Source organism: Anabas testudineus, chromosome 15 (assembly GCF_900324465.2).
Source record: "Anabas testudineus chromosome 15, fAnaTes1.2, whole genome shotgun sequence".
In the NCBI taxonomy this organism is placed as follows: Eukaryota; Metazoa; Chordata; class Actinopteri; order Anabantiformes; family Anabantidae; genus Anabas; species Anabas testudineus.
This window is the reverse complement of record NC_046624.1, coordinates 13,899,946-13,924,478: the sequence shown is the minus strand read 5'-3', so window position 1 is coordinate 13,924,478 and position 24,533 is coordinate 13,899,946. Positions and strand designations below refer to the sequence as shown.

General features: G+C 41.3%; 1 protein-coding gene across 15 annotated transcripts in view; it reads right to left on the bottom strand.

The window, feature by feature from the left end:
* Positions 1-22,253, bottom strand: part of LOC113158762 (ankyrin-3-like) — a 119,923-nt gene extending 97,670 nt beyond the window's left edge. For 13 of the 15 annotated variants that reach the window (XM_026354942.1, XM_026354943.1, XM_026354954.1 and 10 more), the window contains exon 1: positions 21,842-22,253. In XM_026354942.1, coding sequence (XP_026210727.1) covers positions 21,842-21,910 — 69 coding nt within the window. In that variant the 5' untranslated portion in view covers positions 21,911-22,253. The remainder of the gene's footprint in view (positions 1-21,841) is intronic. The other 2 variants (XM_026354962.1, XM_026354963.1) reach the window with 1 other exon arrangement.
* Between the last annotated feature and the right edge of the window lie 2,280 nt (positions 22,254-24,533).

Genomic DNA, 24,533 nt, shown 5'->3' with positions numbered 1-24,533 from the left:
TTATTGGATGTTTTCCACCATTTTCCAGGCACTATGCCATACACACACTGTATAGCCAGAAAAGAAGAACCACACAATATGAATATTACTGCATCTTATGTAAATAGCATGTCACAGAGAAACTAATGTTAATATCTATTTCATGTTATTATTTCTTTTTAATCATTGATTCAATAATATACTGTACAAGCATAAAGGATCAGAAGCCAATCTTTATAAATCCTCAGATGTCCTCACATGCCCCTGAGACCCTGATGTTTGGGTCAGTCTTCTATCTGTTTTGAGCTGGCTTGACCTGAGTCTGTGTATTACAGTGCAGCAATTCCCGTGGGTGCAACATGACCAATCACAGCATCAATCTCATTGGCCTTTTCGACCTCTGCAGTAACAGCCACAGCCAACAGCGTGTGCAGACACAGCATCTGGAGGGTCACTCTGAGTTTACAGTGTCATCTTCTTCCTCTGACCGCAGTGTCCGATCAGTTGAGTTGTCCATTTTGGAGTTTGATAAAAAAGAGTATAGCTCCGCCTTTTCTTGTCCTGACCGTGCTTTGCTGGTCTGCAGACTGCACTGCATGTGCTGTCATGTATACTATTAGTTTCTAGGTTGTGAAAAAGCAGTGAGCAGATAAGCAGTGTGTTTTCTTTGGTCCAGTGAGATTGGTCATTGTCTGTACTCTGCTGCCCTCTAGTGCGCAACATCATCAACAGTGCAGACTGTCCTAAAGAGCCCACTTAGCATATTTAGTACATGGTGTTACACGCTGTTTATTTATATAAACATATTTCAACTGTTTTCCAAATCCATATCTTCACTCTTTAAATGATCTCTGTTTACTTATTTCACACCTAAAATCCCAGACTTCTATTTCACAGAACACAAAGTCTGCATGAAACAATATTTCTGCTACCCCAGGGCACAACTGTCTGTGAGATAAAGTCACAATCTAAACCTCCTGCTTTCCTTTCTGCCAGCACCCATCTAGTACCCAAGTGACTGGAGTGGAAAAACCTTTAGGAAGAAGACAGAAAATAGCAGAGGAAGAGGCATACGAAAGGTGAAAGGTCGAATGGAAAGTGGTTCAGATTTACAGGAAATAGATCCAGCCGCACAGTGAATCCTACTACTCCACCAGCCACAAACCTGGCCTGAGGGCTACTGCATCAACATAGGGGGATGTGGTGAGAAGAGAAGGTCGGGGGTGAATTGAGCTTTAAACTTAATATCAGAAAACAACTGCATAAAAAATAGAAAAGTGTGGATGGAGTAATTACCTGCAAAAAAGAAGACGTGCAATACAAGAGCAAAACTATGTAGAAAAAAATCAATTCAGGACATCTAGCACAGGAAACGTAAAACAAATTAATCACCAGGCATCAGTTTATTTTCAGTTCCACTGTAGCTCTGCCAGCTTTAGAGGAGCCGACCGTGTGTGAACCGTTCAAGGATGTTTGCAGCCTGGACAATAAAGCCACAGCTGAAGGCAAAAATACTATTGGTGAGTTTGTTCTTACTCTCTTCATCATCTACATGCCCACTCTGGCTCAACCAAATGCAAACTAGGTCTCAGTGACACACATACACAATCTCTCTCCTGAACCCTTTATTTTTCTTATCCCCCCTCATTCCTCTTCTCCATCACCTAAATTATTCTAACATCTCCCCTCCGGACAAGCAAAACGTACCCTGAGATGTGCGCTTTAACCCAGTTAGCTTTCAATAACCCACCAAAATGTGTGTCACGACCGAGCGGTTGCTGCAAACCAGACCAAAATGTCCTTCCAAGGTTTCCCCACTGTGGGGCAGACAGACATTCACAGTTAAGGGGATGAGGACACTAACACACATATATACACACAGACGGAGTGTACACCACGGGCTTTGAAGGGGCTTCTTAAAGTGTGGACCGACTATAGAGGGAGGAAATTGGTCAGCATTTATTGCAAATGATATTTTTTCATATGCAATCGTAAAGATAACGCAGAGCTTCACACTTTTCTCACAATACACACTGTACACACATTATGTAGGTCATGTAGAAGACACTAAATGAATAAATGTTACTAAAAATCTGGCCACGATGCAAAAGGAGAAGATTATAGGATGGGTAGGAACGAACAAGGTCTAATTTCACTTTAACTTCCACATCCAAGCATGCTTTTAACATAATTATGCATGCTTCACCTCCAACTCGTTTTCATCACCAGCACATAATAAACAACTGAATTTAGGATTTTTATAACATGGGATGGTGCATTCAAAGCCAATGAGCTTGGTCTCGAGGTTTTTCATGACTTTGTAGAGCCACAGTTTTTGAACATTAACCACATTTTTCAGCATTTTAAAACAACTGTCTTGTTTCCCTACAATGTAATTCATCTTGAACCAGTTCAAACTGAAAGCAGTGCAACAATACTAGAAGAACAGCAACATATTCGCGTTGTGTCCTCTGTCATTTCACCATCATCTATACTTTTCATAAATAAAAAGGGTGTATGATGAGAAGCTGGAAAACATAACTTAGAACTTTACGACACTTAGAGTTCTTACTTATTTTAATAGGCTCAATCATTACAATCAACAATACAGTATCTCCGGTCCATTGACATGATTCAGTGTCCAAATAACAGCAAGAACAAACACAGTTTATTAAGAATTTCCAGAAATCCATGGGGAGTTAATTTTTTGGCTGGAACAAGTGGTGGTCTGGCTGTGCAGTGGGGGGAAGTGATCCCTTTTCTGTTTTACACAGAAAATGGCAGCAGAAGAATAAACAATTTCACGGTCTGTTGGGAACAGTAATGCGAAGCCTTGCGCAATCACACCCAATGTCTTCTATTCACTCCTATTCACTGCTTTATATCAACATTCTTCATTAAAATAAGTCATTTCATCAAAACCTAATACAGCTGAGCAGCTTTAAAGAGTAAGTAAAATGTTGGACAAAAGAGCATGAAGCAGAACTAGTCACCTTGGTGCTGCCAGTGTCTAAACTCTGCAGGACAATTCTTTAAACGTGATGCAAAGTTTCCATTATAAAAATCATAAAATTGTTCCATTGTTGTGATGTGTACTTTAGTAATAAAAGTATATATTAACTGTCAAAATGTTGTTGATTTACAGTAAGTCTAATCCTGCTTTGCAGTCTGTTAAAATATATTTGACTTTCAGAGGAAAATTTAATAAGGGCATTAATAAAACACAATTTCCTGATGGTAACCATTATGAGTCAGCCTGAGTGGTTTTTAATTGAGAATGTAAGGAAGAAACTGTGGTGCTTTTATATTGATATCCTGAATGTAATGGAAGGTTGATGGCTAAAGGATTGAAAGATAATGAGAAAACATTACAGTGGTGATCAACTTCAGAGAAAGAAGAGGCAACCTGTTGAGGGCCCTGTCACTCCGAACTATCACAGACACCAGATCCATATGTACACATATATACATATAAATCTCTGGGGTTTGACTTGTCAACATGGTGACTGTTTTCTTATTATATATTATAAAACAGTCCCTGAATAGCAAGTCTCAGTTGGCGGAGTGGTGAGATATTCCAGGAAACTCACACACAGGAAACAACAAGAAAACAAAAGTTACCATGGTGAAAGAGGTTGATGTTAGAAATTAGAAAGCTGTTAAAACACTGCGAAGTGCAATAAACTTCTCTGTAAACACAGGACATAGACGCCTACTGTCGTCCTTAGTGGATGCAAATATGGTTTAAAAAAGAGGTGTCACTGGTTTTGGGTAAGTTATCTTAATAGTAACATGCTGTTTTGTGTTTTTCATGTTTTGCTGATTATGGTGAATATAGTGCATTTCAGATATTACATGTACCATTTTCACTGAACTGTTAAACTGAAGGCGTAGCTATTGTTAATGGTCACAGACACGCTTCTCATTTAGCACTTTCCAATTATAAAAAACACTTTTCTCGCAAAATTGATAAAATTTTACATTATTTTGTTTAAAATGGGGAAAGTTTGTTATTCTATCACTTATCATCGTGTTTTTCAGACTGTTCATTTTTTGTGCAGTCCTTAATTAAAGAAACTGAAGAATGCTTCATGAGGCATTGTATTGTATTGTACTTTTTTATATAATGAGACAAAATGATGTATCCCGAACAGTAAGAGATTTCCAGACTGTACTTTGTGTGCTGTGCACTGTGATTTGGAGTCTGATCAAAGGCAAGCACTGTGCCTTTCTCCCATGTGAAGCAGCAGAAGCCACCAGCACCATATGTGTGTGCCCATCAGTGGGTCCACATGCCATATGCCTGAATGTGCTGGTGTAATGCTTTCTCTGTGCCAATCATCTTGCTGTCCGGTCAGCAATGGGGGTTTTCATTAGTGCAGTCCTGGAGTGGCGGTGTGTGCATGATTGGATATGTACAGCATGTATGTGTGTGTGCGTTAAGATGTAAATGTGTAGTTTTGCATACTTCAGCAAGAAGGAGCAATGAGATACTGTTCATGAGGTTCTGTGTTGAAGTGTCCGAGCACAGGAGTGCGAGAAAGCCTTTAGGTTCGTGCAGACGTAACCTCACCAGACCCTGTTACTGGAATGGCAGGAGCTGAGTGTTTGTGCAGCCTTGTTACCCTCCCTAAGCTCCCCAGCAGTGGAATATACTCCCCAGTGTCAAGTTTCCCTGTCATGATGGGATCATTGAGATGTGCCAAGAAGCACTGTGGCTGGGGAGCCTTGCTTACTCTTGCAGTGCGCCAGGTTCGTATCAAAATATCATCACACAGACATAAAAACACACAAAGCAACCACCTGGAAAGTACTACTGGACCTAGAGAATTCCAAAGTCTTGTTGTATTGTATGAGTGGACACACATCCAAGCACAGACACAAATCTCTGGTAAAATGCTCATTTTAATTAGCAATTATAACTGTTGGGGAATACATGCAAGAATCTGCGCCTCTAAATATTGTCATACTACACTGTAGGCTTGTTGGTCAATGCTTCGTACCAGTGATTCAACCACACACTAGTGACATCTATGGTCAGTCATTAAGTTGCAATGAACAGGTTTTGCAATGAGATACAGAACATGCATGTCAGACTCAAAATACCAACTGTGAGATCAGTTTCTCTATTTTTAGTAGTATCCTCAAAGCAAGGTGACATATAAATACTCACTACTATTAGTTTCTCAGTTACAGTTGCCCCATTTAATATGTCACACAGGTAAAATATACGCTATAATATAATTTTATGCCTGCTTCCAAGTGCTGCACTTCCTGCAGAGATCAACACACCAACTGGACATAAGCCTGAGTTTTCCAGTAGTAACCTCTGGCCTAGTAGTAGTAACAGCTCAGACGTTTGATCACATGCAGGCTTCGTCTTTAATCACTGGAAATAGGAGGCAGAGTGTTACCCATCCAGACAGCTGGTGTGTATGACGGACTCTTGGTAATAGAAATGTAGCGCTACTATGCATAGCTTATTCCATTTCTCTTATTAGTGTGGCCACAAGGTCAAAACGTCAAGGTCTAATATTGCATCTGGAACCTAGAGAGCACGAAGAGGTTTCAAAGACTATACTGTGGTTTTAATTAGATGAAAATTAGCTAATTGTATTTGCACGCTGAGGGCAGAGCAGCAAACCAAGCAGACTACATACTGTACATGCAAACGCAGGCATCCCATCACCTCAGCTTTCTCACACCTTAGCAATGATATACATGTGCAAATGCATTCACTGGATGGTTTGACTCCTAAGCATCACGGTAGGGCAAGGTTGAGGTGGTGTAAATGTCAAGTCCTCTCACTATAGATCTCATAAAGTGGAAGACTGTTTACATTGCATATAATGTACCGTATACAACACATGAGGTTACATTGTTTAGACACAAAATAATTAAATGTTTAGCTATAGAATAGAAGACGTTGATTCTCTTCTGACCAGAACCCCATAGTATGTTAAATGCACCACTGCAGTTTCATAAATGTGAAGCTGAAAAGCATAATTTATCTTATCTCTAGCTAGAAAAAAAAGCCAAAATAAAACTAATATCATCCTATGAGATAAGTCTTATGTTGCCAACATCAAACAGAGGCTATCATTCGCTCCATCGCTAAAAGCAATAACGTACAGAGACAGAGAAAGAATGAAAGTGAGAGAACTTATCAATGTTCTCCCCCATAAGCCACAAAGCGCTGAGATCTTGCCAAGTCTGATAAGCAACATCCAACGCTTGTTTCTCTCTTACCCATTTCACCCCACCCAACCCTCTCCTTACTGCTCCATCTTGACAGCTGGGGCCCCAGTCCCACATCAGTGGAAATTTTTTGAAATGTCACTCCAGTAGATTGTGTGAGTGACTGGACTGGTTGGAGAGTATTGCAGTGAAGGCTATGCACAGACATACACACAAGTCTCCCTCAGCTGACCGTCCCTGGTCCCCACATGATGGCTGTCACCCCATCGTCAGCACTTAGAGTCAACATTTGTCCGGCCATGCGTGTACGTCTCTGTCCCAAAACCCCACTATGACTCACCTCTCTCAACCCCTTCGTGTGCTATCCTCACCTCCTTGTCCTTAGAGTTCAACCTGTCATGGCAACTCAGCCAGGGGCCAAAATGAAAAGGTGACGAGTCAAATCGGAAAAGGGATTGTTTTTAAAAATCAATCTATGCTTTAAAGGTTAATGCAATGTTACACTGGGAAATTGACTTCAGCTATTGGAATTCAATCAGCTGAGTCTTATTTATCTACACTAGCTGTGTTACTGAATCACAAAACGCTAACATGCTGTTGGTTAGCTGTTTATCATGTTCACTGTCTGTCTATAAGTGATGGTTATGGACATTTTGATCATCAAAGTGATTACAATTAATTCTGCTGGGGGCATAAATGTATGTACCAATTTCATGGCAATCCCTTCAGTTGATGAGGTATTTCATTAAAACTTAAATGTGGAACTGGGAAAAAAGATCAGGCTGTCACTGCATAACGTGTCCTCACCTTTACTTGAATCCACAATGACTAGAGCATAAATAGGTTAAGTGTATTTTAAATAGCAAAACCACAGCCCTAGCCTTGTACTAACCACTCTGTGGCAACGCGTGTACTGTAAGTAGGTCTTCCTTTAGATAATCACTGACATGTAAGAAAAAGCTCAGGTTCATGTGACTCTGCTTTTAAACTCACCCTTTCAGCTCTTCGCATCTTCAGTTAATCCTGACCGACTCCGACACCGGTCCCAAGTGCACCATGTGCAAAAAGCGAAAGTGTATCAGAGGCCATGAATCGTTAAAGACAGAACAGTAAGCGAGTGCGTGAAGCTCTGCCCAACCCACTTGAGCTACAAGTAGCAGCAGGGGTTACTGGCAGTTAATCAGACAAGTGCTAATCTAGTTAGGAGATCAACAAATGAGCCTCTCAGTGCAGAAAAGGAGGACATAACCCCATAGACAATAGGGTGGGCCAGTGCTTTTGTATAGGAGAACAACAGGAAGGATGGAGGAAGGGTATTACTGTCATAATTATGGTCAAAGGGGGTCAAGTGTACAGCTGTAGCATTAAGTAGTGTCTGCTAGTGGGGATTTCTATTGTTATATAAGGATATAATTTGTTTCAGTTCGTCAGTTATTAAAATATTAAGCCACTAAAAAATATGAAGCCACTAGATGTGGTCAAAAACAATACAACCACCTGTTCTTTCTAATTTGCAATATCTGAAAAAGAAATAATAATAATAAAGCCTTTGCAAAGTGTCCAGCTGTGAAGGGCTGTTAAAGGGAAGTGGCAGCGTCTGGCAGCGCGTATGACAAATCCAGTGACCACAGAACGGCTTCAGGATTCTCCACACCTCTTTTGGTCTCCATGGAAACAAGGGCAGGATCACAGCAGCCACGAATAGACCATCATAAGGGAAGAGAGAAACATACATCGTGCTCCTGGTATTTCACAGACTCCAGCCCAGACGTTTTCACGCCCCCTGGAATGAAGACTGGCGATTATAATGCTGCACATTCAAAGTAGGCCATCCCAGTAAATACCTCATGTCTCCTGCCTGTCACTGTTTGTCTCCTGCACATGTACTTTAAAAAAAAAAAAAAAACAGTCTACAGCCAGAAAAAAGTGTCTGACACAACAGTTTTTAGCCTCATTTTAGCCTCAGTTGAGAAAATTAAATAGATTTTTTTTTTATTCCAACAGGGCACAGTTTATTGAGTCTGTGCATTTAACTGTTATACTGTGCTCCCATTAAGAAAACGTTATGTTTTTACTAGGACTATCTATAAGCTGTCACATGCACACTGAGACAGTGTTTATTCAACTTTGCAGTCGAACAATATGGCTTTTGCTGTCAAGCCTGCGCTAACAGAGACTGATACGCAACAACCACCCGTCCATGGCGCCAGTGATAAAAACTGTTAAACTGTTCAACAAAAACAAACAGCTGGCCCACTGATTCATTATTTTTATTTGTTAGCTCTAACATAGTTTATTGTGTATTTAGCTTTAAGCTTCTCTCAGTTGGAGACACACGTGCTGATTTAGGGAAGGAAACGGATGATGAAGTACTGTATCTCTGACCCAGACAGAGGAGGTGAGCAACTGAGACTGGGGCACAGACATCGAGAGAGAGCAGGAAACACTCTGTCGTCTGACTCCACTGCTAATGCTATCTGTGTTACCATCACCCAGCCATGCACATAAGTGCACATTTACAGCCCAGACAAACATATACTCCATCATATATATGTAAGGCAATATATAAACACACATGCACTTGTTAATGGCCTTGTTATCATGCGCTTGCAGGCAGGTTCCAGATGCCACAAGCTGGGCTGAGTGGCTGCTGGCTGTTGCAAAAAAGGAAACAGGTATAGCTCTTGGCATAACAGACACATTTTCCACCACAGCTAAACACAAACAAGCACATATGCACATACTGTGGTGATGTCCAGAGTCTGTTTCTCGACCTCTTACTCTATCACCTCGCCTTCTACCTCTCTGTCTGTCCTTGGCGGCCCAGTGATCTGGCAGAGGATGACGGCGCTTTAATGTTGTGTCAGTGTATCTGTGTGTGCGTGTTACTAGGTTTCTTCAAAAATTCTACCCTCCTTGAGGTTTTCACAGTTCCTTCCCATCACTCTGAGGCAGCTGCAAGAAAACGAGCAGGCTGACAGCGAGGGAGGAAACTGAAGAGAGAAGAAAAAACGAAAGAAGACAGTGAGACAAAAAGAGAGAGAGAGAGAAAGAGGCAGCGACAAGAAGGTGGCAGTGAGCGTAGGGAGAAAAGGAGGTCAGACAGTGGATAATGTCTTATTGCACTGAGCCAGAGTGTGAATGCTGAACGGAGCGAGGTTCGCTTTTGGGGTGAGAGGTAGATGAACATGGATGGGTGGGTGGATGAGTGGCAGTGTCGGGAGATCATTTAGGCCACTTCTACTTAAAAATATCAATATTACAAGAATATCTGATTGTCTGAGCCCCAGTCTGTCATCGTTAGACTTGTTTGTTCATGTGCAGAGAAACTTCAAAAGTGTTCAGAAGATGAATAACAACAGCAGGGGAGAGTTCTTGAATTGCCAATCTATTTCATTACATTTTCTGTCACACAAACTGCTGTTGGTTTTGGCCTTTTCACTCACTAGCTGCACGATTTTCTTTTATTTTCGCACTCGCTCACTCTCTAATCGTGTCTCTCAGAAAATGTTGAGGTTGTGTGGTGCCTTTCTGAATGGCACGCTAACACAGATTATCAGCATCTTGACAGCTCCAATTAGCTGCTATTATGGATGGAATAATAAGGTAAAGCCCCAATGTAGAACGTAGATCACTCCGCTCCAGTCTCACACCCCATGCCACTGGAGAAAAGCCCTTGAGCATTTCACATGACATGCTCAGTAGAATAATCTAATCTGCAAATGTATATGAATATTTCGACCAAGGGAGAAACCAAAAAGGGAAACTCTGTGTCTTGGTTTGAAATGCATCTGGCCCTTTCTTTCCCTCGTTTGCTTTTTTCTGGTGATTTGTCAAGATCCAAACAGTTCAACTACTCGAGTGTAAACCCAGTTAGGGGCTGATTTCAAAAGTGAAGCAGAAGTCACGTTAACTTCATTTGCAACTGTCCACCACACTGGCGGCCACATCTCTTAAGCGCTCAGCACATTACCCAGTCACAGGCCTACGTAGGGTCAATACTAATGCTGTCTTTCTCCAATTCTAGCAGTGACTCTGCTGGGAAAGCAAACAATTAGCTGCCAGTTTCACTTAGGAAATAATATTTTCTGCGAAATGCATTGGAAGTTTTAGCACACACAGTGGGGCTTGTGCAGATCCATTATTACAATCATGCTAATTAGAAAACTATCTGAGTGTTGATGTTGCTGAGTTAAATATGAGCTGCAGAGGATGACAATCATCAGCGATCGACTGATGTATGATTATGGGCTAATCAACATATGCAGCTTTCTGACCATACTTCTTTGGGTAACTAATACACTTTTTTCCATCCGAATGAATGAAGCAGAACAGATGAAACTCGGCCAGTTGCTCAAGAAGACGGTTTCATGTCTTACATCCAGGGATGCAGTCAAAGACAGTCAGTCAAGAACAAAACAAGTTCATGAATGAGCACAGTTGACTGAAGGTGCCTGAAGATAATAACTGCTGTCATGATAAAAATCCTGCATGTCACAACAGATCTAGTAAAGTTTTGTCAGGCTGGTTATTATACTGTATGTATTCAAACATGTCAGATGGTGCAATTTACCTTGCATCATCCATTTACTGCTTCTCTAGTTCTGTAGCAAAGTAATAAACAATCTCTGGCCACAGTGTTAACACTTACTAACCCTAACCCTAACGCTACTCATCCAAAAAGCTCCAAAAGAGTCTTCATGTAGTATGTGATGGGGAGGTTTGTAAAAGTGGGTCATTGAAGCAAATCCAATTACAGGGCTTTGGTTTGAAATTGGTCTTTAGCCACTGAAGTTCAGATTGGTTGTGAAAGACAATCTAAGACCACCACTTCTGAATTAAGACCTAATGTAGTTTCACCTGTCCCTGCCTGTTATCTGGTTGACTACTATTTATCTGCCCTAATAATAGCTTTAGTGTTCTCTACTGATGAATGAGGAAACTCAACACTCTCTGCAAAAAACAACTTGCAATTACTGTACAAACAAAAAGGCACAATACAGCGTCTCAGCCTACCTCATCGACTTCCCTCTTCTCCTTCCATTGGGGAGTTGCCATGTTGAATTACAAATATCAGAGATATTGGAGAGATTTGTGTCTTCACAGATGAACTGTTTTTAGTACTTTGTACTGTTACTTTGTGGTAGAATTACAAAAGCAATCTCCTGCAGATGCTTGTGCTGTGGTTACTGATCAATAGACAATCATATGTTACACAGAACTCAAGGGGTTTGTGGTTGAAGTGCATGTTAACATTACATTCTGAATCCTGGATCGTGCTCATTACAAGAAACAAATGATTTAGTGAGAGCTTCAGCATTTTTCTGCAGAGAAACACCGATTCATCATCTCTGGTTCTGAATTGGACTTTCTACTACCGTACGTTCTTCCACCTTCTTCGTCTCTGTGCCTTTCACATGCCTCCGTAATAAAGAAACATTCAGACGCACACGGACACACAATCCCTGACAAATGACATTATCAATCACAGCCACTGCGAAACACAGGTTTTTCCAGAACCACTCAATCCTTCTCTGTCTCGGCCAGCGAGGAGGATGTTGCCATTGTTTAATGACAGTGAGGGAGGAAATGGTTTCTCTTTGTTCCCTTACAACTCCATTACTGTCTGTAGGGGTGTGCAGTACTGTACTGAGCTGACAAGACCACATCATTTAGTAATTTTGACTTTTTTTTTGGTGCTGATCTTGCCTTCCCACTCACTTTTATATAACACCCTCCTCTGCGGCTCTAATAAAGAGAGCTGTGATTTTTTTGACAGGCATATTGTGTTTAATGTTCAGGTACATCTACTGAAATGACACAACAACACACAGTGGTTATTACATGGCCTCAATTTCTATATGATTATTTGTTGATATATAAAAGTTTCATCTATCTTAATCTCTAAACATGTTTTTTCTGCTGGTCTTGCAGGTTATATTTAATATCATGGTATGTCCACATTGTTAAATTGGTTTCCTCTGTGTGCTGTAGAAGTGTTTGACTTCAGTTATGCTGGGTAATTGATGATGGATGAAGCAATCACCAAGACTCCCCAGCTGGTAAATTATGACTGGGCTTATTCTCTGTGGGTAAACTAGGCCATCTGGGATGAGCTATAACTACAAGAGCATGCCTAGTCCACGCTGGACTAGACAGCAAGTAAATCTCAGTAGTGATTTATTCATAACACAAGTGGGTGAAGACTGTCCTCTGTCCTCTGTCCTCCGTCCTCCCTGCTCCCCCAGCTCCTTGTTTCCCCAGCTGCACACCATCATCCACACATCATCCTTTTTCTGTGCTGTTTCGCCCCTTACTTTTTATTTTATCTTATTTTGATGTTTGTTGCTGATGTTTTGTTTTTACAAATGCATAATGAATCACATCAGCAGACACAAACCCTCACAGCTGGACGTTGGCACATTCTGTGTGCACTGTCACTGACCACAGGGCAGGAGAAGCCCTGTGACTGTTTTAGAAGAAACCAACCCACACACCAGCCTTCTGCAGTCATTCCACAACACACACACACACAGACTCACACTAACAATACTGTATATACTGTGAAAATCACCATCCTTTCCCTGTACAACTCCCACAAGCCTCATCAGAGCCTCAGGCAAAGCTACTTTCATACTTCAGCTTACTGCAAGTCTAGTAAACACAGTTCAGACATCGTGTGTGTACACAATAACGGCAGCTGTGGCTAGAAGGCACACCTGATTAATGACCAGTCTTAAATGACGAAACATTTCCACTTTTTCACTTCCATAGTAAACTCTAAAAATTACCTTTAAAATCACTCTCCACAGAAGAGACAGAACAGAAAATGCTGGTGTTATGTACAGTAGTGTCAACAGATAGAGCAGAGCTTTTGAAAAATGCTGATATAATTGTCAGGCTTCACAGGCATAGCTGGGCACTTCCACAGAAGCATGATGATGCCAACTTGCTGTCAAGGTTTAAACACAGCTGCTCAAGAATTACTGCTCTGTGGTTTGCAGGAAACATTTATCACCTTCAGTCAAATCATTATCTGATGCTCATGCTGCCATTTGCCAACAATCGCAAAAATATGTCACTGACAGCATCTTTGTTCTGTGTTTACTGAGACACAAAATAAGTGATGGCTTGGGAAAATACACCCAGCTATCTGATAGTGCATAATGGCCCAATGGTATGCAGCGTTTTCATTTAATGGCCCATTACATCACTGTTGTTTGTACAGTGGACATCATAGAGGGAGGTCCTCGGCTCAACAGCAGTAACATCTGGGGAATGTGTTGCTGAGTGAAGCAGGTGTTTTGGAAAATGACGAAGCACATATTAGCACTGCGGGCTGCTCATTAAAGTCAATGATGTGAGGAATGATTGGTGTGCTGGAGACTGTAGTAAGAGGTATACTGAAAGTTTTCAACATGGCTATAAAGACTAAGATCTTCTCATCATTAATAATTCAACCTTGCTCGTAGCATCATTACACAAAGTAAAAAATCGCAGGGTAAATGGATGGCAAGATAAATAGAAAGCAGACAAGCACCTTTCAGTCCATCCACAGGGAGCGTGGAATATCATTGAATCAAAACCACATTGGTCTGTCTGCAACAGAAATTGTATTATCAATATCAATATCCAGCAAATCCCATTTATCTGGCTCCTCTGCTCTGTAGCTGTGAGAGCAAAAAAGGGAGCAGTGTTACAGGAGAGATGTGGTGAACGTTATTGTTCTTACACTGAAACCTGACAGTTTCACTACGGTAGCAAGGAGATGATTTCTTTAGTTACATAACGCTGTGATGGAGAAAACTGTACCATCACTGTCACTGAAGGCCCTAGGGATGGGGATCTCATTTATGCTGCAGGGGGTTATTTTCAGTGCACATGTGAGAAATCACCTGCGTGAATTCATATACTCATCGACTTCTCCTGCACTTCCTCTCCTCCCACTCTTTCCTTAGCTTTACATCTCACAATCCCTTGTGGTTTCACCTGTCACGATCCTCCACACTTTGCTTTCTTTTCAAGATGTGATGTCTCCCATTTCTCATCCATCATCATATTCCATCTTGCCTTAATGTGCCTACTCATTCCTTCCAGTCCTCTTCCCCAGCGTCTGTACTGTCTGGCTCAGGTGATGTTGCCTTAGGGCTCACATTATACTGCTGTCACCCCAGAGCTGAAATCCAAAGAAGGTGAGCATTTAACCTCCCTCTACCTCTGTAACTGTCTACTGTGCTGTAGAAAGCCACCAGACAGCCTGGCAAAAAACCACAGAATCATAAATGAAGAAAAATATAACTCTGCGAAACACCCGCTGCTGGCTGGATGAAAATCCAACAGCTAAATTTTCTATGCACATAAGAGTGTGCCACACCAATTTTTACCCAAAATGAAAATCTCTTTGCACAGCATGACAAGTGATTGACAAGCCGGGAACAAAGACCTAGTATTTTTGCGGTAAAAGAACCCTTTAAGGCAACTTATAATTTCCAAAATATTTAAAAAAGGTCTCCTCACTTCTGCAAGTTACATTTATTTATTGGTAATATGCAACAGTAAGTAATGCTTAGAATACATCAGCATAACGAGGAAAAGTTTATGAATGTATTTTGCAAGTTTCAATAATACTGAATGTATCAGTAACATGATTTTATGTGTTTCCCTACTACAGCACTTAAGCATGATTTAGCTTCTCTAGAGTTATACTGGTCTATTAACAGTATTAAGTTGCACAATGCAAACTCATGGCACATTGATATGCTCAAAATATAATGAAGAAAGACGTATAAACGTAATTTCTTCAAGCCAGTGTTGATTTGAAACATGCTAATCTAACACCACACCATGAAAAGCACCAGTGAATGACACTGAAGAAACACGGCTTAGTAGAGATGTCTTCAGGATGTCTCCCTCGTCTGGTTTTCCTGCGATATGAATAGCGCTAATAGTGCTACTGCTAAATCTGTTCAGCATTATCAAAAACTCGGCTCTGCATTTCAAAACACAGTCCCAGCTTGGCGTCGATCTGTCAGACATTTTGAATATCAGAGGAAGCCAGATCCTCCTGTTAAGTGCATCTTCAAGCTGAGAGCCAGCAGAAGTGTCTTAATACATGGCCTGTTTGAGAGAGACTGCAGCCGTCTCCTGTGCCTGGGATTACACAGTTCATGTTTCATTTCATTTGCCTGTTTTATTCACAAGCCAAGCTTTCATTCTTCATCCCATGGAGGAAGCAGGGGTGAGCCATCTGGCTTGACTCCACTGTGGATGTATTCCTGATCTCACAATACACCACCTGTGAACCAATCAAACAATGAGGAATTCAGACCATTTGTCCTCGTTTTTAGTTCATTAAATTGTGCTTAATAAGCCATTTTTGATTACAAGTAGCATTGGGCTTTCTTTTACTGGCACCATTCAGGTTCTGGTGGTGCCACTGTTCTGAAATCTGAAACTGAAATCTAGACTGTTTTCACCCACCACAGCTCGCTGTATGGATTTATTGTGAATAAACACAATCAGCCTACACCTACACATCAAACATATGACAACATGTCTTTTCCCTGCTGCGTTACTGTGGGAATTAGTGTGGGAATAGTGTTGTCTTTGTCAAGTTTAACCCAGTCGTTTGGATGTTGGATTCCTTTCATCACGACCTAAGCTTTAACAACTCATACATTCATGTCTCTGGTGCTAATTGTTTGTGGAGTGAACAATTAACAGCTAGTGCATCTGTGGCTCAGTTCATTTCAGTATGTGCTATAAATAAACGAGCGATTATTATCTGTTTGCATATGGTGTTAGGCTTAGTTCTTATATTTTCATACAAGCCATAGTAAATTCAATGATGTTAAATAATAGAGAAATAGGTGAGATAATGCTGCGGTCGCAACAAGGTCAACAGACAACACAGTGAGCACAAACTACTGTTACTGCTCCTGCTAAAGAACAAAAGCTTTTGTTATACTGCTGTGTTGCATTAAACGGTTGCCATGGCGACGCCGAGCCAGGAGAGGCTTAAGGAGGATCCCAAACTCGATAGAAGGGGTTTCTAAATCCGACAGCGAAACTCTCTATTTGACACAGTCTTTTTCCAACACTGACTTGCACCGAGAGAGAGCAAAGAGGAGGAGAGCAGTGGATGGAGCACAACAGAGCAAGATGTAAAGAGCCTTCCGGACGGAGCTGTGGGAAACGGAAGAGGCTGCGGGGTTCAAGTAGCAGAGATTGCCAGCAGAGGAAAATACCAGTAGAGTAGATATGAAGGCGAACAATATTATATTGTAGATGGCTCAAAGCATCTCTAGTGTGGGTCTCCAGTCCGACTGGGTTGAAAATGCTTTTTTGATAGTGATTCAGCGTTTTTATAAAACAAAAAACACATTTTGATAAAAAGCACATGTCCAAAAATATTGTTCACAGCATTTCCCATTTGTTTCATAGACAGCAGCATTCTGATCATACAACACAAGGGCAGAAAATCATTTGAAATTGTGCCGAGCTCTCACTGCTATTGATTCATTATGACCGACATAAAAAACTCAAAGCATTCTTTCAAATAGCTTTCTTCTGTTGACGGAGGAGGAAGTAAGCAGAGTAAAGAGTGGCGAGCCCTTGTTAGGCCTTTTTGTTAATTAAGTGTGGTCCAACTGCCTTGTTAGTTGGCTGAGGCCACGCTGTGTGTTTCTGTTTGTGTGTACTGGGCACTTGTCTTTGGACTAAAGACTGCTCAAGTGTATAAATGCACTGACAACAGCTGCCTCAGGATTATATCCAGAAAGATGACTGATCAAAGCAGAAAGCCACCAGCAAATCAGTCAAATAACTTGGGGGGTTCTGAAGCAATTTGGCAATCCAAAGGGCACTAATGAAGCATCCAGGTCCCTTAAACCTTCCCTACAGCAACATGGAGATCAAGGGAGAGCTTCAGTTCTATAGGGTGACTGACTTTTCCTTTACACTTTCTTCTCCATTTCGTCACTCCCCAGCTTACACTTCTGTCTTTAGCCTTTCAAACCCTCTCTATCTCGCCTTGTTTCACATCCTTCTCTGTCCTGACTCCTCTCCTCCTTCTTCACCTCCTTCCTTCCTCCCTCCCTATCTCAATGGAGGAACAGAAACAGCTCATCTGAGAGTGATGGAGCTTTGACAGGCTGATCCCTCTGCCCTCTCCTCAGGGCGTGCAGCTGTGCCTGGGCTCTGTGATGCCTACCTCCCCAAACACACATCCACGCCGAAACTGTAGGAATACACCCACCTACACACATGCATGCATACATTTATAGAGCTGCTGAGGGAGCACACATGTGCACTTACTCACACCTCCACACTCCAACTGATATAGTGTGTGTCTGTGTGTGTCTGTGTGTGTGTACAGCTTTATATAAGTTATCACATTTCTATGCTGCACCCAAGATATGGTACATAAAAAACAAATATTAGGGAGGTTACAGAATTTCTTTGGCATGAAGTAAGATGCTTAGAGTTAAATATTATTCTACATTTTATCTTAACCTAGTTTGACATCTGAAAAGCTTTTTTAAGTGTCAGTCCTTTAAAATTATTGCAATATCCTCATTAATCACTCTCTAATTGGCCTGTTATTTTCTCAGTTAATTGTGTAGCTTATAAAATTATCAGGGTGTCCAGAGTGACACTTAAATGATTAATCTATTAGCAATAAATTGGCTCTTTTTTTGTTGATCAACAAGTTGATGAATAGTTTCTGCTCTATTTAGCAGTGCACTATATTTACTGTATTTCCACCTAAACATTTTGAAACATTTTGTCCACTTACTCTCTCTCCCAAACAGCCCATAAAGCAAAACCTACCCCTCTTAAGGATTTGATCTGTGCCAAGTCCATTAGCCTAATCTGAAAAACAAAAGCAGCACTTTGTTTCCTCTCTCTCTTAAGTCTTTCTCTACACACACACGCATGCACAGACACTTCACATCTTCCATCAGCACATTCGCTAGTGCCCTGCTGTTATCTGGGGGATGTGATGTGCCATTTCTCTTTGAAGGCACTGTCACAGAACGGCTTATTTCACCAGTCCTCCAGACGCTGGTCTCTGTGTCTCTGGCAGGGTTTTTCCATCCAAGACAAAGAACAGAGCTGCCTGAGCCTTGCTGCCTGACTGCCTGGCTGTCTCATTAGGAACAAGACAACAGAGGCAAAACAAAAGAGAGATGCATACAGCCCAGTGAAAAATGAAAGGATCGGCAAAATTAGCTAAAGTCATGTGTGATTTCTTTCTGCTGATTTATCAAAGGCTACAATAAAGGTTTTCACATGCAGGCTGCAGGAGAGTTTGCATTTTCACTTATAGCCAAAATATAGCACCAAGTAAATGAACTCTCTGTGACACTTGTAGGTGTGTTGTGAGTGTGAGAAATGCCGTGAAGAGTAGCAGCAGACTGTACTGGCTGCAGACAAATATGATCAGCAAGCAGTGGCTTTTTGGTGATTCAACTTTCTCAGCATGTGTACCTGACAAAGGCACCTTTGCTCCTTATGCAATCCTTACACAATCATCACAAGTGTTATACATCACACATTTATTTCTAAGGGCAGATCAGATTTATATTTGAAAGATAAAAACCTGGTAAAACTATGGTATGGTGACAGTTGTGTGTGAGATTATCTTATGTAACAATTTCTTTATTTTACAGAGTAGATTTGTTTGGATGTCAGTTAGTTATCATTTCTCTTTTTGCTCAATACCTGTCCATCATATCAGTTTTATTTTCAATTAAATTCACAAGCCCCCACCAGATCCTTTTATAATCCACAACCTCCTACCTATTTACATCTTTTGTATATAAACATACTGTTATGCAAGTCTCTAATGCAGTATATTAATAGAAATAAGGGTAGTAGGGTCATTTTTATGTCCTGATAATATAAGCATCTTCTTCTTCCTTTTATTTAAGCACGTACATTTTGTTAAGTTTAATTATAACTATTAGGATTCTGGAAATGAGTTACTTCTGTATAAATCCCCTGGGGTCTTTTTATCTTGCTAGCAGGTTTTCTCCCTCATTTCTGTTTTCTTTTGTGCAAAGAAACACTTCCATGTGCAATTTAAGCAGCTAAACTAACCGTGGAAACCTAACAGACCACAGCAAAACAGATGTCCAATGACAAGTGTGTACTTTATACAGTACAGAATTACAACATCTCACACAGTATGTGCATATATTCAATAAAAGGGTTTCTGATGACCCAGCAGTAGCTCTTATGTGCATGCAACTAAATTCCTGCTAATGCTATGTGTGCGTATGTGTTTGTATGTGTGTTATGTAAACCTCATTATCTCTATCACTACATCGAATTCTTATCATTAAGCCTCACTGAGCATTTGGAGAAACATCAAAGTGTTACACATACTCCCTGTCAAACACTCACAAATGCACACACACAGCAGATATGCTAAATTTAAACACACACACACACACACACACACACACACACAATTAAACACAAAAAAACACAAGAAGCAAACATGACATTGTGTTTGTTGTTGATTTATAACCTCCGTCATAATCGTGACGGAGGTCTGAGACCTTGAGTCAAAAGATATTTGATTGTATCCTTGAGCTTCCCCCATCACAGCAGCTGCCTCATGAAAAATATATTTCTGTTCTGGCCACATAGTTCACCAGTCCACCCCCTCTTCACTCTCTCTTCTCTACCTGCTCTCACCCTCGACATCTTTCGCTCAGAACAGAAACTAGTTGCCATGGCTACAATCATTAACACATCTGGCATAGTTATCTGGCACGCACATGCGCACACAGCGAAGCACAGACACACATGCAGATCCACATTTGCACATGTCCACCCACAAACAAACAAACAAACAAACAACATACATATGTAAAAAGCATCAATATGCATTATTTTGCTGCGCTACTTTCACAGCTGCAGTTTGTGTGAGAGAGATAATGGGTCGAGGCTTGTTGGGGAATACAGATCAACAGAAAACTTTGGGCCTCTGCGATAATCCTACTGGTGAATTTAACCCATTTTCCTTTATCTTAATCCATTTGGAAAGGGAGTGGAATATGGAGAATTGAATATTTATAATATTGAGTAGTTCCAAACTGATTTTTAAGATGCAGCTTAAATACATAACTCAAATTTACATTCTGAAACATTTGTATACATTTACACCAATGTTCAAAAATTCCTGATGTTTCTTTATTAAACCACCATCATCCTGTATTTCATGTTTTTAATTTGGTGTACTGTGTTCCAAATCCAGTTTGCTCATATTTATTCATTTTCCAAAGCCTCTTCACCACTAAATGTGTCACATTCCACTGTGCCATTATTTCATGGCTGTCGTCAGGAGTTTGAACATCTTTTCTCTTGTTGTCATTGAGGGCCCAGACTGACAGCTTCACCACCGAGGGCGGCCCATATCACAGCAGCTATAAATTATTTAATGGGAAACACAGAATACATTTCCTTCTCAATAACAGACCCGCTCAGCCTTGTAAAATGCATAGAGGCTCTCTACTGTGTGCCTCCCTGCTTTGGTCTTTCCCCATCCTAAAAATCCCCGATCTCAGGGGCCCCACTGAATGTAGTTTTAGCCCTTAAACCAGCTCAAATGGCCTGGAAAATACTCTTTGTGTGCAAGTGAACATATATACTTTATACTGTAGACTCTGTATGATCAGTGACTTTACCACCAAAACACATTCATCATGGGCTAGCCTCACTGACACAAAAGAATGGAAGGCAGCAGGCCAGAGATGTGCTTTAATAATAATTGTACGAAAAACAAACACACTCATATTTTACCATGAACCACAAACAGAAAATCACCTATAGGTATGTGAGCACATGCACATACAAACCAACATTCCACTTCAAAAGTCAAAACATGTTTCTGCGGCTTCAAACTCTTTCAATTAAAAACCATCTTATGAGATTCTGAGGAAAACAGGACAGCTATGGAAACCTGTACATGTCTCCAATACACACACACACCGCTGCGGAGGGGTTTAACAGTACAACAAATGCGGTGCGTGCATTCTGATGCCCCCACCCTAACCCCTGAGGACATCCCTTTGCCTCGCTCTATACATTATACTTTACATACCAACACTCCAGCAAACAATCACCCAGAGCAAAACAACTAGACCGACCAGTTGCAACGTCAGGACCTTAATAACTAATGACTGACAGGCGGTATGTCAATAAGCTTTGGAAGCATTCCAGGTAAGACTGAGCAAACATTTCTGGTAAGAGTCACAAGCGAGTTTGTGGAAGACAAAAAAAAAAAAAAGAAAAATGTGGAAACGCTTCACAGCAACATTCACAGACAAACAACCAGGTGCACAGACTGTACTAAGATTCTTATATAAGACAACACAATACCCAATGATTCTTAGACATCTGAAGCATTTTGATTTAACAATATGTGATTAGTCCAAATGATAAAACAAAAAATTATTATTAAAACCTTTAAAAACCTGATTGAACACACCTTCTGTCACTTTGTAAAGGATTCATCAACCTCGCCCTTTGAGCTCAGCTCAACCAACAACTCCTGACTTTCCACACAAACACAAAAATCATTTTGCTAAGCGTGGCAACAACTGAGCAAAAGAGAAGCACACCAAGACAAAGAAAGCTCTTCCTCTCATACCTTCTTGCCTTTCTTCTTGCGATGGGCGGCTTTCCCGCCGCCTGCTTTCTCCTTAGCCTCCTCACTCATGTTTAGAGATCTCCGCCTGTTCCTCTCCTCTCCTCACTTTTTTTAAAATCCAGCATATAGGCGCTTGTGGAGTGGAGCGGCAGCAGCAGCTGTCTTCACTGGTGAAACGTTGCCACAGAAATGTCCATTTGGAAGCAGTGAAGGAAGGATTGTTCCATGCAGAGTGGGTGTGCGCGTGAAAAGAGGAGAGACTGGAAGGACTGTGCTGATGCTCTCTCTTCTCCTCCTCCTCCTCCTCCTCCTCCTCTCCTCTTCACGTTCACAAACACACACACACTCACACCCACTCGCAAACACGCTCACAGAGGTCCACTCCCACTTGCTGTCTTTGCCGTGCGCATGTGGCGACTCTCTCCAGCGCACTCAGAGGCAGGGTGTGGAGGCAGGAGGAGAGTAGAGAGACAGAGGCGGAGGATGAGGAGGATGTTGATATGTGTTTGTTGAAAGAAAACAGAAAAGATAGACGGAGGAAGAATGAAGGAGTGTATTCCTAGCTGGATGTGGTGCTGCCTACCTGAGGATGGAGCCTGGAGACACTCTCCCAAAAGGGGACAAAGACACAAAGATTGTACACAGATGAGTGAGAAAAAGAAAGAGAATGGATGCATCAGACAGAAAGTAAAAGAGAGAACAGAGTTTGAAATGGTGTTACTGATGTTAGTGAAAGAGAGAGTGCAAGGCTGAGACAGAGAAGATGAAAGCATGAGCCACACAGCCTCCTCACTCTGCCGGCTGGGTGATTTCTGCTGTTGCTCTCTGCACAGACGTTGTGATATGAAATGAGACTCTCCACTCCTCACACAGCCCAGTGGAGACAGAAAAAAGAGAGAGAGAGGGAGTAAGAGAGAGAGAGAGAGAGAGAGTGCGAGTGCGAGAGAGAGAGGATCATTAACACGATGCATCAGGTCTTTCCAGAAAAGGAAGTCTCCCCACCAGTCTCTGCCAGCAGGATCAGCTTACTGGAAACTGGAACAGAACAGAACTGCACCTGCCAGTGACTGACTGGCGGGGTGATTGAGGTGCGCATGTAAAAATGTTTGTGTGAGACTGGAAGATGTAAACCAAAAAAAAAGAAAGATAAACGAGACTGATAATATCCAAATAATCTCAAACCAATAACCATTAAAATGTCTGTGACCGCTCAACAGACAGCAGGAGACCACGCCTTCCCAGCCTCAACAAGATACCGCTTCTCCACCAATGAAACATCAAGCTAACGAGGCAGGAGGAGTGCAAGTCAATCGGGGGGGAGAGGGGGACAAAATGGGGACAAAAAGCCCTGGGTGACACAGAAGGAGGGATCAGAAGCAAGGGTGACAACAACAATGTGATATCAGTGAAACGGGTGAGGAGCAGACAGAGGCACAGACGGTCAGTGTTTGCTGTCACTGCCCTGTAAACAACAGCTTCTTTATTCTGGGGGGTATATTTCTGATAACCGACCCCCCCCCCCCTCAGTCCTACTCCTGACAAACTGTATGCCATCACCACCAAGCTGTCTGCTGTCAATTAGGCGTTGGCCTCCCAGCAGCAGCAGTGGCCTAATGTTTGGAGAGGCAAGTTTGTGACCAGGAGGTTGCCCGATCAGCGCCCACCACAGCTGTTGTGCCCTTGAGCAATCTCACATGCTGCATGTCTGGCTGTGGTGATTCCTGCAAAAGCAAATTAGCCTCTCAGTGAAACTACTCCAAATAAATAATTAAGTTTTCTTTATGTGTTTATGCAGAAGAAATAATTACTGATTTTATTATGAGATTTTATTTTTAACTAATTCACCTTTGATCATAATCAATAAACATTTAGCCTGTGGTGATTTTTTTGGGAGTTAGATTGAATCGATACTGACACTTGCACACAGTCCATAACAATGACTGGCAGCGCAATTTTAAAATTAAATCTGATTGGAGACACCCTCTAACAAACATTTCAATATGTCGCTCATGATCTTTTTGCACTGACACTGAAAAGGGATTTACTTGTTGAAAAATTCATGAATGTATCTTCAGCATAAAGGGGAGATCCACTCAGCTACTGACTTCTTCATCACCAGAAAGCTGGTAAATAAACAACAAGAAGCAACAGCTGTGATCACGTGACTGTTTCCATGTAGCAACTTGGGAAATGATTGCAAGCTTGTTACGTAGCGAACAGGAAATCTCCTTAGAGAAGGAAAATAGAGGCCGTGTGATTAATTTACTTCAATTTAGTTTAGTTACGTTGCCGCCCTGTGTGTGTGTGTGTGTATGGAAACACTGTTCTGCTTCTGTGCAGTCTTTCTGGCACATGTCCAAGTTCAAAACAGCAAATGAAATCAGACTGAACAATTACATAATAGATGTTGTAGTTGATTTATTGGTGTGTATGTAATTATATTTAATTACAGGTCATCATACCCAACGATCAAACAATGGTGAGAGAAGGAACAAGCTAATGACCTGTTAATGCTCTTAAAAATATAACCTGATAAAACAAGTAGTATATGTACACATTAAAAGTTTGTATCTTTTTAGGTATTAATTTATTTAACTCTTTTCAAAGAGGGACCAGAATTTGGAACCGGGATTTCCTTTCAATAAGGTTTCCACACTCTAACACTGTGCTCCACCTCAGTGAAAGCTCACAA